The sequence below is a fragment of the Drosophila obscura genome, unplaced genomic scaffold, assembly GCF_018151105.1.
Source record: "Drosophila obscura isolate BZ-5 IFL unplaced genomic scaffold, ASM1815110v1 contig_200, whole genome shotgun sequence".
In the NCBI taxonomy this organism is placed as follows: Eukaryota; Metazoa; Arthropoda; class Insecta; order Diptera; family Drosophilidae; genus Drosophila; species Drosophila obscura.
Genome location: NW_024542791.1, coordinates 356,262 through 373,042, shown reverse-complemented (window position 1 = coordinate 373,042; position 16,781 = coordinate 356,262). Strand labels below are relative to the sequence as shown.

General features: G+C 48.8%; 5 protein-coding genes across 5 annotated transcripts; 3 read left to right on the top strand and 2 right to left on the bottom strand.

Annotated features, from left to right (window-relative positions):
* Positions 1 to 909: 909 nt before the first annotated feature.
* LOC111080382 (GPN-loop GTPase 1) lies at positions 910 to 2,207 on the bottom strand. The gene has a single exon (XM_022375969.2). The coding sequence runs from the start codon at positions 2,113 to 2,115 to the stop codon at positions 949 to 951; it is 1,167 nt and encodes a 388-aa protein (XP_022231661.2). The 5' UTR covers positions 2,116 to 2,207; the 3' UTR covers positions 910 to 948.
* A 2,340-nt stretch (positions 2,208 to 4,547) lies between these two features.
* Positions 4,548 to 6,095, top strand: LOC111080380 (endonuclease III-like protein 1). Its single transcript, XM_022375967.2, has 4 exons — positions 4,548 to 4,734; positions 4,792 to 5,292; positions 5,355 to 5,525; positions 5,587 to 6,095. The coding sequence occupies exons 1-4, from the start codon at positions 4,630 to 4,632 to the stop codon at positions 6,001 to 6,003; spliced, it is 1,194 nt and encodes a 397-aa protein (XP_022231659.2). The 5' UTR covers positions 4,548 to 4,629; the 3' UTR covers positions 6,004 to 6,095.
* A 53-nt stretch (positions 6,096 to 6,148) lies between these two features.
* LOC111080385 (replication protein A 32 kDa subunit) lies at positions 6,149 to 7,574 on the top strand. The gene is made up of 4 exons (XM_022375971.2): positions 6,149 to 6,257; positions 6,318 to 6,379; positions 6,441 to 7,018; positions 7,086 to 7,574. The coding sequence occupies exons 1-4, from the start codon at positions 6,245 to 6,247 to the stop codon at positions 7,162 to 7,164; spliced, it is 732 nt and encodes a 243-aa protein (XP_022231663.1). The 5' UTR covers positions 6,149 to 6,244; the 3' UTR covers positions 7,165 to 7,574.
* On the bottom strand, positions 7,509 to 15,431 carry LOC111080384 (zinc finger FYVE domain-containing protein 26 homolog). Its single transcript, XM_022375970.2, is given in 8 exon segments — positions 7,509 to 8,270; positions 8,341 to 8,468; positions 8,521 to 9,291; positions 9,293 to 9,883; positions 9,948 to 11,632; positions 11,699 to 12,995; positions 13,071 to 14,840; positions 14,893 to 15,431. Coding segments are annotated over 8 exon segments (6,789 nt in total). The 5' UTR covers positions 14,974 to 15,431; the 3' UTR covers positions 7,509 to 7,804.
* A 500-nt stretch (positions 15,432 to 15,931) lies between these two features.
* On the top strand, positions 15,932 to 16,781 carry LOC111080386 (histidine triad nucleotide-binding protein 3). Its single transcript, XM_022375972.2, has 3 exons — positions 15,932 to 16,280; positions 16,347 to 16,537; positions 16,601 to 16,781. The coding sequence occupies exons 1-3, from the start codon at positions 16,091 to 16,093 to the stop codon at positions 16,640 to 16,642; spliced, it is 423 nt and encodes a 140-aa protein (XP_022231664.2). The 5' UTR covers positions 15,932 to 16,090; the 3' UTR covers positions 16,643 to 16,781.

Sequence of the window (16,781 nt, the reverse complement as noted above, 5' to 3'; positions counted from 1 at the left end):
CGAGCTATATAATTCTGCAATTGTAGGGGTATTTAACGCCAGACACATTGAGGATACATATTTCATAGCAGTTCCAATCTCTCTACCGTTTCGTTCACGTAATATCTTTGGTTGGCCTGCCGGAAAACCTTGCCGATTGTTTGTTACTCAGTGCCACTGTGACCTGCAACGAGATTGTATAGAAACAACTACTCGCTTCGCTCTAATGATCTCCAAGAACTTCTACAGTTAAAAGACAGTCGGTGTTTTTTTTTTTTGGTGTATATAGATATAGAATTTAATTTAATTTAACTTTACAGAATTATTCATTTTTGGCTTTCTTCCTTGACTGTTCCGCAGCCAAACGCGTTGTGGCCTCGTTCAAATCGTATAGAGAGTATGAATGATATTTGTAGTCGTAGCTTTTGTGCTTCTCGTCCTGCTGCTGCTCTTCATTAACTGACACTGGCCGCAGGAATTTTGGATCTATATAGGCAGGCAGCTGCATAGTTGAGGCAGTTTTCTCCGCCTGAGGCACCTCCATTGAGTTGTTGTATTCGGGTTCCCGCGGGGCTCGAAGTATTGGACCCTTAAAATTGGATTTTTTTATGAGCTTGGCGGAGCCCTAAAGTCAAAAGCTTCCTGGACAACATTATGATTTTCTGTAATATCTAGAAAATGGGAAATATTCAGGGAAACAGAAAAGTAAAATATCTCTTACTAGTTTGCCGATTTAGTTGATCTGGGGTTTTTGTGGCAATTGGTATACATATGTGCTTCTATATTTCTTATGACTTGACAGTCGAAGCCAAGGCAAACTTTGGTACTTTTGAGCACGGCTCGCAAGAAACACCGGATGATGACGTAATGACGTAAATATACGATCTCAGCTTCAGTTTGTGGTTCCTTCGGGACAACAAGTTATGGTTAAGTGCTACAGAATATTTTTATTGAAATCTACACATCACATTAAGGCTTTTGCTGCTCTTGAACAAATTTGTTGCGCTTGCTTTTCTGGGCCGTGAGGTGACTCTGGACGAATGTCTGGAAGTTCTGCTCCTCGGTGCTGCCCTTGGCATCGATCTCCATATCTTCCTCCAACTCCTCGGAATCCAACTGCTGCGGCACCAGGCCAGGGGCCATCAGGAACACGCTGTTGCCAGAGTATGGGGGTGGATCCTTGAGGTCCAGGCCCATGGGTACTGCAGTACCCGAATCCTCCACAGTCGAAGCTGGCTGGAGCATGGCTTGCTGCTCGGCAAGGCGCTCCTTCCGCATTTTCTCATATACGGGCTTGTAGTCGTTCTCGTATTCCTTTACACAGTCGAGGACATGCTTCAGGAGCTGAGCAAAGCCGACGCCCGTCTTGGACGAGACACCGCAGGTGACCAGGTTCTCGTAGAAGGTGTCCAGAGTGAGTGACATGGTGCGTGTGAGGTTGTTCACGAAACTCTGCTCCTGCTCGAGGGCATCCTGGTAGACCTCAAAGTCCGTCATCCATTCCTGCACAAAGCTGCAGTCCTTCAGGTCAATCTTATTCAAGGCCACGAGAAAGGGCAGCCGCGTCTTGTACAGAATGGAGCAAGCGTAGAGCATGTTGGACATGAAGGTTGTGGGACAGGCCGAACGCACCACATCCATAACATACACAATGATGGTGGGGAACATGGTAGCCAAGCCTTCGGTGATGATGTTGCCAGAGGCGGACCAGGTGAAGACCTCAATCTGGCCCGGCGTGTCAATGATGCACCACTTGTGGCCGCGCTGGCCGGCCCGGCGCACCAGCTCTGCGAACTTGGCCATCTTGGTGGTAAACATGTTTAGGGCCGTCACTATGCCGCCATTGGGTCCCAGTTGATATTGCTTCATCACCTCCTTGTAGTTGACTGTGTCCCGGATGTCAATGTGCGTCGCATACGGCACTTCGCGGCACGCGGGGTCCAGATTGACCACATACGGATTAAACTTTTCCTGGGCGTGCTGGATGAGGCTACGCGTGAAGGTCGTCTTGCCGGAGCCGGCCATGCCCAGAACAATAATGCATACGGGCGAGTCCTGAATGCCCTCGCTCAGCGAAAGCGCCTCCAGTTGAATGTTCTCAATGCTGGGCTCACTGCTGGACGGTTTGGCAGCCATTGTCGTGGCTTTTTATTACGTATTTCACCAGAATTGAAGAAACAAAACAAAACAAAACGTGCGCCGTATAGGGATGGGATGTATCAATATATCGATATATATGGTTTTGGCTGATAATATATTTGTTGGATATCTCATTTTGGACTGGCTAAAGAATATGTATGGATATTTTTATGGATATCCAAGGAACGAATGTTTTAATTTGGAGCACCTTGCTTATCTTTTTCACGTCTGTACATAATTCATCGCCGCTTTTGACTCTACTTATCGATGCACAGGTAAATTTGAAAAAAATATCGGTACTTTCGTGCGATAAGCGGAACGGATTTGGCGGACCACTTTGAAATTAGAAGCTTAGAATTGCAGAAACTGCTGACGTTTAAAATGATTTAAATTTAATTGTTTTTCTTCCTTTCCTTCCGTATACAAGTTAATACATAAACATACATATGTATTAGCTTCTTAGGGTAGATGTTATAGCTAAAATACTAAGTATTACAAAGTTTTGGAATTATCATTTAAAAACAGTATTTCGTTGAACATATTTGGATTGTTGTCAATTAAGTTTCCTTGCTCGCAGAACAAGTTCCTGGCTTTTGAAAACACCCTCTCCGCAGCGACGCTGCTAGCTGGAATCGAGAATATTTTGCAAGCCAATTTATACATAATTGGAAAATGCATTTGATTCGTTTTCCACCAATCCAAGACGCAAAAGTTTTTACTAAACTTTGTGCCAAAATCCATATAAAATCGAATTTCTCTTTCAATTTTTTCACCTGCATCAGAGTTGTCGAATTTCAGGGTAAAATCGGAGAATATATTATCATCGTCATCTTTTACGGTGTATTCAGTGCTATTATCTATTATTAACTTCATCAATTCTTTGCAATGGTCTATGGTTTGTGTTTTTTCATCATCGCTGAATAATAGCAACAGATTGGTTGGAGGAAATAAAAAAAGGGCTAGCCTATGGAATTTTGTAATATTTTCCGATATTATTGAATTCAATCCGCTATGTAAGGATCGTCTAAGGGCTTGTCCTATGCTACTGCCTGATACCTGGCCACAGCATACCTTTGTGAGGCTCCCAAGTTGTGGAATTACACAATGTAGTGTCGGTTCATGCTCACGCTGCAAGGCTTTCGAAGCCTCTTCAAAATGCGACAGTACTTCGACAACAGAACTGAGATCAGCGAAATCAAAGTTTTTTAAGCGTTGCAATTGATTTTTTTGTCTCAAAATTAAATTAATTTGATGCCAGTTCATTTCAATAGACTTGAGTGTATAAAATATGTTATTCCAACGCGTGGGACAATCACTTTGTTGGCTTGACTTTAGATTCACGTTTTCCAGTAGGATTTTTAAATACCTGACGAGTTTCGTCGCTTGCTGCTTCATATCGTCCAGTTCCTGGACATCTCTGAATGATTTTTCCACAACACTATTTAATAAATGATTGATGCAATAAATGTGATCATAAAGTTTGAAGGCAGACTTTACTGCCGATTCACGATCCGTCACAATGATAGCTCCAGCCAAGTCCAAGTTGAAGTCCTGCAGGCAGTCCTCCACTTCCTTTTGAATTTGTTGGTCTGTGGTTGTTCAACAACGTATTAAAATATACATTAAAATGTTCATTTCGTTCAATACCTGTACAGGACTCTTCATCCATCGAACGCATGGCCAACAGCCGATTGAATAGTTTGTGCTCATGAATATAGTGTACACTCACACTAATGTAGGACCGCTTTAAAAACATGTCCGTCCATATATCAGACGTAATGCTGAAGCCCTGTTCTTTTAATCTGTGCCAATTCCCCTTTGACTGTGCAAAACACTTGCTCAAACGACTCCGAAGCGGCCCGGGCGACTGTTGTCGGATGCGGCAGGCTGTCCATTATGTCAATGTTTGTACCATATTGAGACGAGGCTTTAAGAAACACACGCAAAAGATCATGTAGGCCTTCATCGGCAGAGATATCAAATGAGCGGCAATTCTTGATGCACCAATTGGTCACCGCAAGGGTTATTTCGCCCATGCTGATGGCATCTACCACAGGAATCTTTTCTGCCAGCGGATCGCCAGCGGATCTACGCTCACGTCGTGGCTCGTTGGGATCCTTTAAAGGTATCAACAGTATAATTTATTTCAATTAAATATGCTGCAAAAACACACAAAGTAAGTACCATGGTTCTAGAAATTTTCTCAAATACATTTTCGCACATCTTCTGGTCGCTTAGAACTGCTGAACCAAGCTTGGACGCACCACATAAGCTCAGCTCCGTGCGAGTCAATACAACGATGAAACTTTGTTTTAAAATTATTAAATTTAATTGTTTTAATCAAGGAGTGTGACCGGACTGCATAAAATACAACATGAAAAGCCGGGCAACATACCGAATACCGAAACATTGAGATTCTACCGTTCCTCTGCCGCTGCGCTGCCATATCTCACTCATTGGACATAAATAAAATTATTAATACACATAAAAACCGCACAAATAACAAAGAATATGGCCAAAAATGTGAAGAAACTTACATTGGCCGGCAAATTAGCTAAACAGGGTGCCGTAATACAGCCAACTACAACAATGAAGAGGGAAACTAACAGTGTGCGGGTAAGTGCGTAGAATTCGAATTGAAATCAAACTCAAAACGCATTTTATCCTTCACAGGATATTGAGGATTTGGTCGGAGGAGGTGCAGCACCGTCCACTGGTCCACTATATTTTTCGCCCATACAAACACGAAAACAGCGCTTGCTGAATGGCGAGGCCATTAGAAAAACAGCAGCCAAGGAGGAGGTTTTGGCTGCTTCTCGAGTGCCCCAAAAGAAAAAGCGTTCACTTGCAGATAATCAACAGATTTCCTTGGATTCTGGTGCTCAGGAGGCGCCTTCCATACTGAACGAAGCTACAATAAAGAAGGAAACTAAGCCAAGGATTAAGAAAGAAGTTGAACCGAGAAAACCAAAGAAAGTAGAGGAACAGATACAGAAGGAACGTAAACCAGAAACAAAAATGGAAATTGATCCTAAGGTAAACCAAGACGTTGTGTCGCCCCAGTCATTGTGGTATCGTCAGTTGGAGAATATTCGTTCTATGCGGAGTCTAAATGCCGCCCCTGTGGACTCAATGGGCTGTCATCAATGTGCCGACACAAGTGCTGATGCGAAGGTATGGCTGTATAGCATACGTAGATGCATAAACACATCTAAATCCTCCACTCTACTTGACAGACACAACGATTCCAGAAATTGGTGGCTCTGATGCTTTCCAGTCAAACGAAAGATCAAACCACCTACGAGGCCATGAATCGTCTCAAAGCGCGCACACTTACACCCGACAGCTTGAAGGACATGCCAGTTGGTGAGCTGGAGACCCTTTTACATCCCGTGTCCTTCTATAAGGTAGGTTTCCGATAGTCCAGTGGCAGAGCTATATGATTTACCGCCCTCAAAACCATTTCAGAACAAAGCCAAGTACCTTAAACAAACCACACAGATACTGATCGACAAGTACGATGCGGACATACCGGACAATGTCAAGGAGCTGATAGCCCTGCCCGGCGTAGGACCCAAAATGGCCCACATCTGCATGGCCGTTGCCTGGGACAAGCTGACGGGAATTGGCGTCGATGTTCATGTGCATCGCATATCCAACCGCTTGGGCTGGTTACCACGCCCCACCAAGGAGCCGGAGCAGACCCGTGTTGGTCTGGAGAGCTGGCTACCCTCGACGCTCTGGGCGGAGGTCAATCATTTGTTTGTGGGATTCGGTCAAACTATTTGTACACCACTGAAGCCAAATTGTGGGCAATGCTTGAACAAAGATATTTGTCCAGCAGCCAAAGTGGGGGCCACTCCCACAAAGAAAGGTGATAGGTAGGAAGAAGACTTCAAGTCCACAACTACAATGCCAATTTAATGTTTCCACAAAAGCAAAGCATTTCAAAAATTAAATGCAAATAATTAAAAGTATTAAAAATCTAGTATTAAACCAAAGCAGCATTTCTCAAATCTCCACATACGTTCACACTGTTGCATTTGGCGCCTTTTGTTGTTTACAGGGGAGAACTCTTGTGAAATTATTGCTAAAAACATTTAGAAAAGCATAAAACCAGATTAAAATGAATAATTCATGTGAGTTAAAGCCCGTCCATCAAGGTAATTAAACATCCAAAGGTGTATTTCGTATTTTAGTTGGTGATTTCAATGCCACACAGACGGCACCATCGGGCGCCGCCAGCGAGAAAAAAGGAGAGGTGATTATTTTAGCACACAATTAACTTGAATTTGCTTATTAATGTGGCTTAAATCGCGTAGGGAATTGTGCCGTTGGTGATTAAGCAGATTGTAGATGCGCCCGAGGGCAATATTGAGATGTTCGGCATGCAATACGGCATGGCGTGTGTGGTGGCAATCGTACGGAATGTGGAGACCTCCTCCACCAAGATAACCTATACGCTGGAGGATCACAGCGGTCGCATCGATGCCCACTACTGGCTGGAGGAGGGTGACGCACTCAAAGCCCCTGAAGTGATGCTGAACAATTACGTGAAGGTCTATGGCACCACACGCTCGCAGGCGGGCCAGAAAACGCTGATGGTGTTCAAGCTGCTGCCCGTCCTGGATCCCAATGAGGTGTGCACCCATCTACTGGAGGCTCTCAATGCGCGCTACAAGGCTGAGGATTACCAGAACAAGGGCGATTCGGCGGGTTCGGGTGCCATGGCCACACAGAGTCATGATTTCACAGCCTCTCAGAGCACGGCTATTGTGAGTGGGCTGGACTCCAAGCAGCAGGCGGTGTTCCAGGCGATCAAGAGCAACATGTCCGAGGAGGGAATCAATCGCAAGGAGCTAAAGTCCAAGTTTTCGCACATCAGTGATTCCGAATTGAAGTAAGCAAATATTTTCCTGCGACTTGCCTTTGAGTTCTTTTCTAAGTGGTTTTTGTTTTGTTTTCAGCAACATTTTGGACTTTATGATTTCGGAGGGCCATATTTACTCGAGCATAGATGCGGATCATTTCATTTGCACCATGTAAAATACTTTGCCACCCCACCCTATAATTAAGTCAACAAATTTATTAAGTTTTCTAAAATGCAAGCGAAGTTTAAAGCGCTGCAAGTCTGCTGGTCAATGGCATCGATGATATGAATAAAGCAAAGTGCTATAAGCGCCACAACAACAATGTAAAGTTCGTGCGCCCCCTTTTTGGACTGCTGCCTCCACCAGAAGCTCAAGGACTTTGATGGCAATTACCACAAAAGTACAGGCACTCGATTTGTTCACCCAGGAGCTGCTGAAGAAGCTAACTGTTAGCAGCTAAAAACTGAGGCTCGAAATCTCTGGCATCAAGTGTGAAAAATGTTTGCAACGTGTCGGTGATTTCTGGGAATATATATAACATGATGTAATAAAAAAGTAAACTTGGATAACATTGAGATAAATATACAATAAAATACAAACAATAATATAATTTGGTTACTTAAGGAAGAAGTCTTTGAGCTGTGGTTTTGATGAGAGAATACTTGCTTTGGGGCTTTGGAAATATTAAAATTGATCTACGATAAATGTTAGCTACTAAAAATAATCTATTCTGGCCCCAAAAAAGAGGTACGGTACTAATGATGTATAATATAATTGATATTGCCTGAATTGGGGGGCGGGTTCTTATCACTTTATCACAGAGGCATTGACGCTGAGGCTGCTGTTGCTGCTGTTGTTGCATTTGTCGCTTGATTTAATTGCAACTTCATTTCGCATAGCTTTTTGATGTGTATCTGATTGGTCAGCTCGGCTTGCCTGAGAATTTTGCGTATATCCGTCAGCCGTTCGTACTTGTTGGCCAGCAAATAGGCGGACTTTAGCTGGCCAATATACATGTAGGAGGAGATGCGCAGCTCCACGTTTGAGATGCGCTTTATCAGCCGGTCCAGGGTCTGCTTTGTCTCGGGCAAATTGCTATGCACGGCCGCATTGATGGCTATGGAGAGTATCTCATCGGATTCCGAGGTGACGGCACCGCCATTGTTGCTGCCAATGCAGTCCAGCAGACGATCCACCTCCGAGAGGCGTTGATTTCGGGCCAAATACTTGGCTGTGCCGCCAAACACCTTCACGGCTGACAGCTTGTAGTCCTGTATGATGCTGAAAGGGAAGATTTCATTTGATTTGATTTGATTTATGCGTCATTTAGATGCTTGGGCCATGCACCTACCCGTAGACCAGGCCAAAACCCTCATCGATGTTCTTGCCGCATAGAAGGACCAAAATGCACAGCTGAATTCTGTCTGCCACACCCTCGAACAAAGTGGGCAACGTGCCACGACTGGACTCGAGTCGGATCTGCCGTGAAAGTAAGTCAGAAAGGAGCCACCCTCAAGGCAGATTCTCTTACCTGTTTCAGTATTTTCAGCGTCCTGAGGGGCTGCACATCGGCCGGCTGTTCCCTCTCGCACTGCGACAAGAATTTGGCCACCTCCATCTGCCGCCGTATGGTGTTGATGTGTCCGTTGAGGGCACGTGCATCCATTTGCATGGCAAAGCAGGCGCCATGGCTACTGCCGCTACTCCCCTGGGCACTCACCACGCTCACGCGCCGTCCCTGCTGCTGTCGCTGCAGATGCTCCCACTCGGCCAGATCCAGTTCCCCCTGCAGATGCATGTGTGCCGCCAGCAAGTGCTGGGCATTGGCCTGTAACTTCTGGAAGTTCTCGCAATGCAGCGCATAGAACTTCACGCAGGTCATGCTCGCCCGTATGGGATCCTTGAGCAGCAGCTGCAACTGGTACAGTGAATTCAGTTGCTGCTGTTGCTCCAGATGGCGACAGGTCTGGAGCAGTGGCAGCCGCCAGGCGCCCAGCTGTGCATCGTCTAATTGCTGCAACTCCTCCACCAAGACAGGCAATTGGCCCGTGGTCAATTGTGGCTGAAAGATGTGCTGTATGAACAGATCCGTGTCCAGTTGCTGCTGCTGCCAGTAGCGGAGCGCGGCGCGCAGCTCTTCGCGCTGCATGAGGAACGACAGAATGTCCCCTTGACTGCCGTAGGTGAGGACGTAGTGAAGCGATTCCTCGAAGCCACGTCCCTGGCGGCGACTCTCCTCGCTGACCGTCGCATGGCCCTGGCCCCCGTATTGGCCCTTGGCAATGTTCTTCAGATTGGCCAAAGGCATTCATCACATTCAGGGCGGGCTCTTGCAACGGCCGTTGCTGGATGTAGGGCTCACGGCGTCGCGTGAAGAGCGAGGCCAGCGATGTGTTTGAGTTGCGTATAAGCGAGGCACGATGCAGGGTCTCCGGCTGGGGCTGAATCTGAGGCATGGCCTCAATCAACTGGAGTATCTCCTGCAGCAGCGCAGGTCCCCGTTGCGGTCGCTTTCTGGGCAGCAGCACGGCCTCCGTTTGCGCTGCCGTTCCCACGCCAAAAATGTTCTTGTAGATGCAGCTATTGAGCTGCTCATTGGACAGACGGGTCATGCAATGGCCAAACTTCTCACGTGCCGCATCATAGCAGCCGGCACGCAGACAAGCCAGTCCATGGGCTGCCATCACGCCCGTGGTGGCAAAGCCGAACTTGAGGTGCACTTCGAGGGCCAAGGTCCAGTGCTCGGCCTCGACCAAGGCATCGGCCAGCTGCCGTGAATTGTGACTATCGAGCGGTCCCACGGGTACGAGCGACTCACAGCCCTGCTGCACCACAGCCATCACGATTTCCGAATGCTCGCGTATATTCTCAAACTCTCCCGTGGCGCCACGAACCTGCAACGTGGCAAGAGATACAGTCGGTAGGCCATAAAACGGCAGAAAAGTCTCGAAAACAAACCTTGGCCGCAAATGCCAGACAATTGATCATCTTGGCGACCAGTCCGTAATCCACCTCTGGATTGGGCACAATCAGCTTCTCCAGCTTCCGGCAGTGGTAGAGCAGCAACTCAACGCATGTCCGCTGATCCTGATGGTGCCTCAGTATGGACAGACTCATGGCCACGCTGGGCGCATGCTCGTACGAGAACTCTTCGCGCAGCAGCTTGTCGTGTGTGATGTTGCCGCTGAGGCGCCACTTGCACGAGTCCACAAGCGATGGGGAGCCCGACACAGTGCTGTGCTCCCGCGATGTGCTTGAATCTGCGGCTCCTGTGGCTGTGGCACTGAGCGCACTCGCACAATCGTTGCAGATGCGCACCTCCAGCCGGTCGTAGAGCTCGGGGATGAGCATGCGGTGTGTGGAGCAGGCGTAGCAGACGACTCTGCCACAACGACGGCAGTGATGGCGTCGCATCAGCATGGTAAAGGCTGCCCGGCGGCAGCACATGCAATGTTTGGCCGCCTCATCGGGCGTCCACTGTTCGCGGCTGGGCGCCTCCTTGGGCATCACAAAGACGCCACAAAGCGAGTCCAGCGAGCGCTGCAGATCCGTGCCCAGGGAGCTCGGTTCGGTGGCGGAGGCGGCGGCGGCGGAGGGCACTGATCGGTAGTCCAACGCTTTGCTGGCATAGATCCTCAGCAGCAGATCCAAGCACTCCTGGCCCACAAAATGATCCTGCTGATACGAGTTAAAGTTGAGCAGAATAAACGCCTCGGATGTGGCCTGGCCCAACTGAAAGCGCAGCTTTCCCGGCTGTGTGGCTGTCGAGTGCACATCGTAGGCATGTCCACGCTTCTCGAAGCAGTAGGGACACGGCCCCAAGGGCTTCTCACGCTGCAGTCGGGCCCGCGCTGCGTCCAGCAGCTTTGCCAGCCACTCAAAGCGTGCATTCATAACCAGCTGCTCGACGATCAGCAGCGGATGCCTTAGCAGACGCCAAAACTGCTGACGCTCGGCCCCGTCCATCTGTCCGAGCAGCACCAGGGACAGCTGATAGTTGCGGTAGGGACGCGGATCGCGTGCATGCAGCTCCAGATAGTCGATGACCCATTGGAGCAGCGACAGCGAACGGAATTTGTCCTTGTGCGTGTCCAGGAAATTGACCAGCGTCAGGGGCGGAAACATCTCGACGATGCCCAGCAATGACCCGTCCAGCTCCTCGCCATCCCTCAGCTCGAGCAGCGCATCCAAGAGTGTCAACAGACACACCCGCTGCTGACCCTCGGAGCCCGTTTGGAACACCACGCGGCACCACTCCAGACACAGTCCGTAGCGGCGTCGCTGCAGCAGCTGCTCAAAGATCACGTTCGGCGTCTGGCGTCCAAAATCGTAGGCCTGTGGCCAGCTCTCGAATTGCAGCAGAGCCGACACGCGCGCATATATCGTAATGTCCGACAGCGTATGCTCCAACTGACTGCGTAGCGCCGGCGGAATGGCAGCCGCCGCCTGGCGATGCTGCAACGTGCGCTCAATCAGCTCCTTGGCCTGCTGACTGCTCGGTATCTTGGTGAAGTGCTGCTTTAGGAGACGCGCCCGCTGGCCCAGATCATCCATGTGCACCACCAACTGAATGTTACGGGCATCCTCCTCGATCAGATCACGTATCAGATGATCTATGCGGCACCTTAGACGCTCCAAAGACTCTAAAAAGAGCGAGCAATTAAGTACGAGGGGTGCTGTTTATGTTTCTATTCCTGACGAATACTCACCCGACTGTCCACCGATGCCAAGCAGTAGAATCTGCAACAGCAGCTCCCTGCTGGTCACCAGCTGCTCCAAGGTCCGGCTATCCAATTTGTAGGCATTCAGGGCAGCCAGCAATCGATTGCCCTCGTGCATCGCGGCCAGCACCTCCACTTCTGGCAGTTGCTGCAATTGCAAGAGGCAGGCAAAGTCTAGGCCACCCTCGCTGCACGCAGGCAGCTGCTGGCCCAGCTGCACGGCCAACAGCAGTTGAGCCAGCAATTGATTGTGCTGCGCCATGTAGTTGTGGATGGACTCCTGCTTCTGTGGCGACACCACGCGTGGCTGTTTACGGCTGCGCAGACCCTGCCCCAGCTGTGGGCAAATGTTCAGGGCAATCACATGAACCAAATTCAGATGCAGTGCCGCCACATTGGCCTCAATCTCCAGCGGCGTGATGTTGCACTCGTAGATCAGCTCCCCGATGACATCGTAGGGATCATTCCTGAGCAGCTGGCTGTTGTGGTACTCCAGATTGGGATCACGCAGCTGCAGTAGACGCGCCAGTTGCTGTATGTAGCCGCAGAAGCGGCCATAATAATTGTGTCGCGAGCGTAGCTGCTGGAAGTGCACACCTTGGGCACGCAGCTCCGAGCTATGGGCGTAATCCGAGGGCTCTTTTCCATAGAGCACGGTAAAGGCAGCCTCCCGCTGTAACTGCACTGCCAGCACAGAGGGTCGCAGTGGCTGGCTTTGGAGCGACAGCAACTCATTGAGTGCCGGTTGGCGGCCAGCACGCTCCAACAGGCGCATGCATTCGCACAAATTCTGCAAGAGATTCATGGCTCCAATTTCCGAGGAGGCGGAGGTTGCTGCTCCTTCGTCTGTCGCTGGCTGCTTCTGCTGCTGCTGGCGGCGTATGACCAGCAGCAGATTGCACGTAATCTCCCGATTGAAGCCCAGATTAACAATCAAATCGCAAATGATCAAAGCATTCAGATTGCGCTCCTCAAACTGCTGCAAAAATCCATACTGCCCATGGCCGCTGTGCCGCTGGATGAGGCTCTTCAGTTCGGGACTCTGTTGCAGTCGCTGGGCCTGTGCCTGCGCGAAATTATCCACCACACTGATGATCTTGGACAGCTCAAAGCCCTTGGCTGCCACGCCTTTGATTTGCTCCACTGTGGTGCCGGCAGGGCTGCCCTGTTTGGCCTCCAATGCACGATAGTTGGCATAAATGGTGGCCAGCTTTTGTTTGATGAGCTGCTGCTGCTCCATGAACTGAAGCTCGCGATTTAGTTGGCTGTGCTCCAGGCCAAAGGTCTGCAAAAGCGCACAAAGGCAAGGTTTTACCATATATAAAAACAAAGGAAAGGAGGGATGGATGCGATTTCCTACCTCTATAATCTGCTTGACATCTTTAAAGTTCTTCAAAGCCAGCGCCATGATGGCCAGCTGTTCGGGCGTGCTCAGCATTTTTGGAATGATGGATCGCTCGTTCGAGACGACGCCTCTCTTGGTGTTGCCTCCGCCGCTGAGCAGCTGCGCACGAGCCCTATACTGTTCCATGTCCACAGTGCCGCTAAAGCTGATCGCTCGTCGCTGTTTTCGCGCCTTGCGTCGCGTCAGACTGGAGGCATGATTGCTGCGCTCTCGACTCTCATCATCGCTTGAGGCCTTCTCCCTAGCACTGCTATGCAACTGAACCAGCTGAAGCAGTTGCTCCGGCTCGAGAAGACAGCCCAGCGATGGCGCCGACTTGGCCAGCGATTGCTCAATCTTTTGCAGGACACCAAACTTCCAGAGGGCCTCGCTAATGGCATCCACCAGTCGCTGGAAACGTGCCTGATGGTCGCTGGCACATTTGAAGTCCTGCGAGTGCAGCTTCTTGGTGACAAAGCTCTTGAGGAATGTGAAGAGAGCCTGCAGGGAGGGGGCTCGACAGATGAAGCCATAATGTACCCTAGGCGTCGCCTGTCGTGGCGCCGTGTGTGGTGCCGGTGCCTCATCATCCACATACTGCTCATCGTCATCGTCATCCTCCTCGTTGTCGTTGTTGTTCTCGCTGCGACGTGTGGTCTGTGCGGTTTGGTCCAGCTGCTCCCATCGCAGAAAGACCAGCAGAAAGATGTCCTCGAGCAGGGAGCACAGCGTGCCCAGTTGATGGATCTGTCGCAGCTGACTGGACAGCTGTAGGAGCTTCGACTTGATGGATGATTCCTCGTCCTGATCCAATATCACATTGTAGACATGGCCGAGAGCCGTGTAGTAGCTGATCGTCTCCATCTCCTGATGGTAGAGGCATTTCAGCGCCGGCGTCTGCTGCTGCCACTTGTATGTGTCCTCGACGAGCTTGAACAGTTCCTGGCTGTCGCAGCGAATGTTTTGGTCGTACACCAGTGACAGAGCGCCCGGGGCACGCAGCAGAGCTTCCACTTTCAGCGTTTTGCTGACCTCCCGCGAGCGTAGGAATTGCAGCAGCACCGCCAGACGCTGGAAGTCCGCGTAGAAGAACTGATGGACCGGCTGGAGTTCCGGTGAAACGGCAGCCACATCAAAGGCGGCCAGAGCCTGATCCAGGTAGCCCAACTCATCGAGGGTCTGCGGTCCGAGTGCAAATTCATTGGCCAGCTTGAGGATCAGCAGAGTATTTCTCAAGGTTTTGTCCGCAAAGCACTGAAAGTCCTTCAGCCGTCGGCACAGTGTGGGCACAAAGTTCTCGCGTTGGCCAAGGGCCAGCCACAGCACCAGTTGCCTTGTGGGTGCTCCCTCGCTGCACTGCTGATGAATGGCTTGCTTTTGCTCCCGAAGCAGATCCTCCAGCAGCTGTCCTCCGTCCTGGCGTGCCAACAAGGCGAGTAGCAAGTGCTCGCTGGTGGCTGAATCACACACAAGACGCGTCATAAGTTTCTGCCGCAGCGTGGCCGCCGCTAAAATGCATGACGGAAAGTTTGCCAGCACACAAAGGGAACGTGATGTGATATCGTTTGCCAGTATTTCACTCAGCACCGCACTGATGATCTGTCCAATGTGCAACTTTGACCTGTCGTGGAGTATCTGCAGTATTTGGAGCGTGGGATATGGCGCATCGTGGAGTGAGGCTTGCAAGCGACTTTGATAGGACTGAACAGTACCGCCCGATGTGCCACTGAGGCATTGAATAAAGTCCTGAAAGGGATTTAAAATTAAATAGAATAATCAGAGCTTAGGTGAAACTCACTTGAAAGACTTGGCGCTGTTCGGGTGGCAGCAAGGCCAAAAACTGGCATAGATCCTGCTGCTGCTGCTGCTGCTCCGTCATCTTGGGGGTTTGAGTCACCTGTTGCTCCTCCGCTCAAGTCTGTTATGTTATTCTTCTGTGGCCCGTCTCACAAGTGGTTCATTTCATTGTACTGTGGGCGAGTTCTAAGTAGGCCTTTGCTCCCCTCCCCTCCTCCCCACTCGCACAGAAATGAATGTGATGTGACTGGGGTCGGCTCTACTGATTGCGATTCTTGTTATTGGACTATTGTTATTGCTCGCTGCTGCTGCTGCGCTTTTTGCTTTTGTTTCTGGGCAGCAGCTGTTCTGCTCGCTGGCGGCTTCCACTGGCACAAGTGCGAGTGATAACAGACGCCCGCATATTATCTCCGTACAGCCTGGAGTTGATCAAATTAATCCGTATTCGGCCGCCGATCTTTGCAGGCTCGCTCTTAAAAGCAACAAAGAATTTTGTGTAAAATTCACGGCACAGCGAAACGAGCTGCCAACTTATATGAAACTAGCCAAATAAAAGGAAACGAATCAAAGTTCTCTTCTCTTGATCGATTCCATCATAATATCATGATGGGTTATTTAATTGCATACATCTATTATATCTGTCTATATCTATTGTATATATTGTATTATCTCTGGTGCGGAATATGATTTGCACTTGAAGCAGATTTCTGTGTTATTCTGTAATGTCAACTTTTAATAAGGAATATAGCTCTTTTATGTAGCTGTAAACATGTACCACAAAGCTAAATTAAAACAAAATATTTCCTATGGCTCCATTGCATTAAAAGCACCCACTGTACTCAATTTAAATATTATCTAAAGACCAGATATATAGATTAGCAATATCGTATTGGTGGTAGCCTAAGAACACCTATAAAATAGCTGAATTGGAAACACTGATGCGTTTGGTGTATTTTGTACTCCTCTAGAGCGCGATAAGGTATATTTTGAAAATAAGAAGGTATATTTCGGTATATTTCTGAGGCTCGGGCGGTCTATTTTATCGATACGCGGTCACACTGCTGGAGCAAAAATTTTTTGACAACACTCAAAATTCTCGTAAAATATCAACAAAAAGGTGTCATTTCCGCGCCTATTGGACAGCATTTATAAACACATGAAGTGTATGATTATATGAGCTTTCGGGAAATCTAACAACTATGGCTGTTGATAATTGTATTTTTTGCAATATTGCCACTGGTCAAGATGCCGGAACGAAACTAGAAATTGAAACGGACGAATATGTTATTTTTCGCGATATTAAACCGGCTGCAACGCACCATTACTTGGCAGTGCCAAGAGAACATTATGCCAGCCTCAAGGCTTTGAACAAATCACACGAGGGCTTGGGTAAGAGTTGTGTTGCCCCTATCTAATTACGTAATGGCATTTAGCAGAGTCTCCTCTTCCTTTCAGTCACACGCATGGAAGAGGGCTTGAAACGATTTTTGGAAGACAAAGGACTAAGCGACACAGATGCATTGTTCGGCTTCCATTTGCCGCCATTCATTACAGTGGGCCACCTACACATGCACGCCATTGCGCCTCGTTCGGAAATGGGCTTCCTCTCCAGAATGATGTTCAGGCCGTCAGCGTGGTTTAAAACAGTACGTAGATCCATTAATGAGCATTTACATTCCAAATCGAATACCTATATTACTCCACTGCAGACCAACGATGCGCGACTTTACCTAAGGAGCAAAGAAGACTAACAACGTCAACAAAAACAGCTCGCGATCTGCTCTCCATATATGTGTATTATAATCTTCATTCCCCTGGTATATCTTAAGCGGTGATTAATTGTACAAAATGTAAAAGAAGCCAAAATATATATGAAGCTTCAAATGTGAA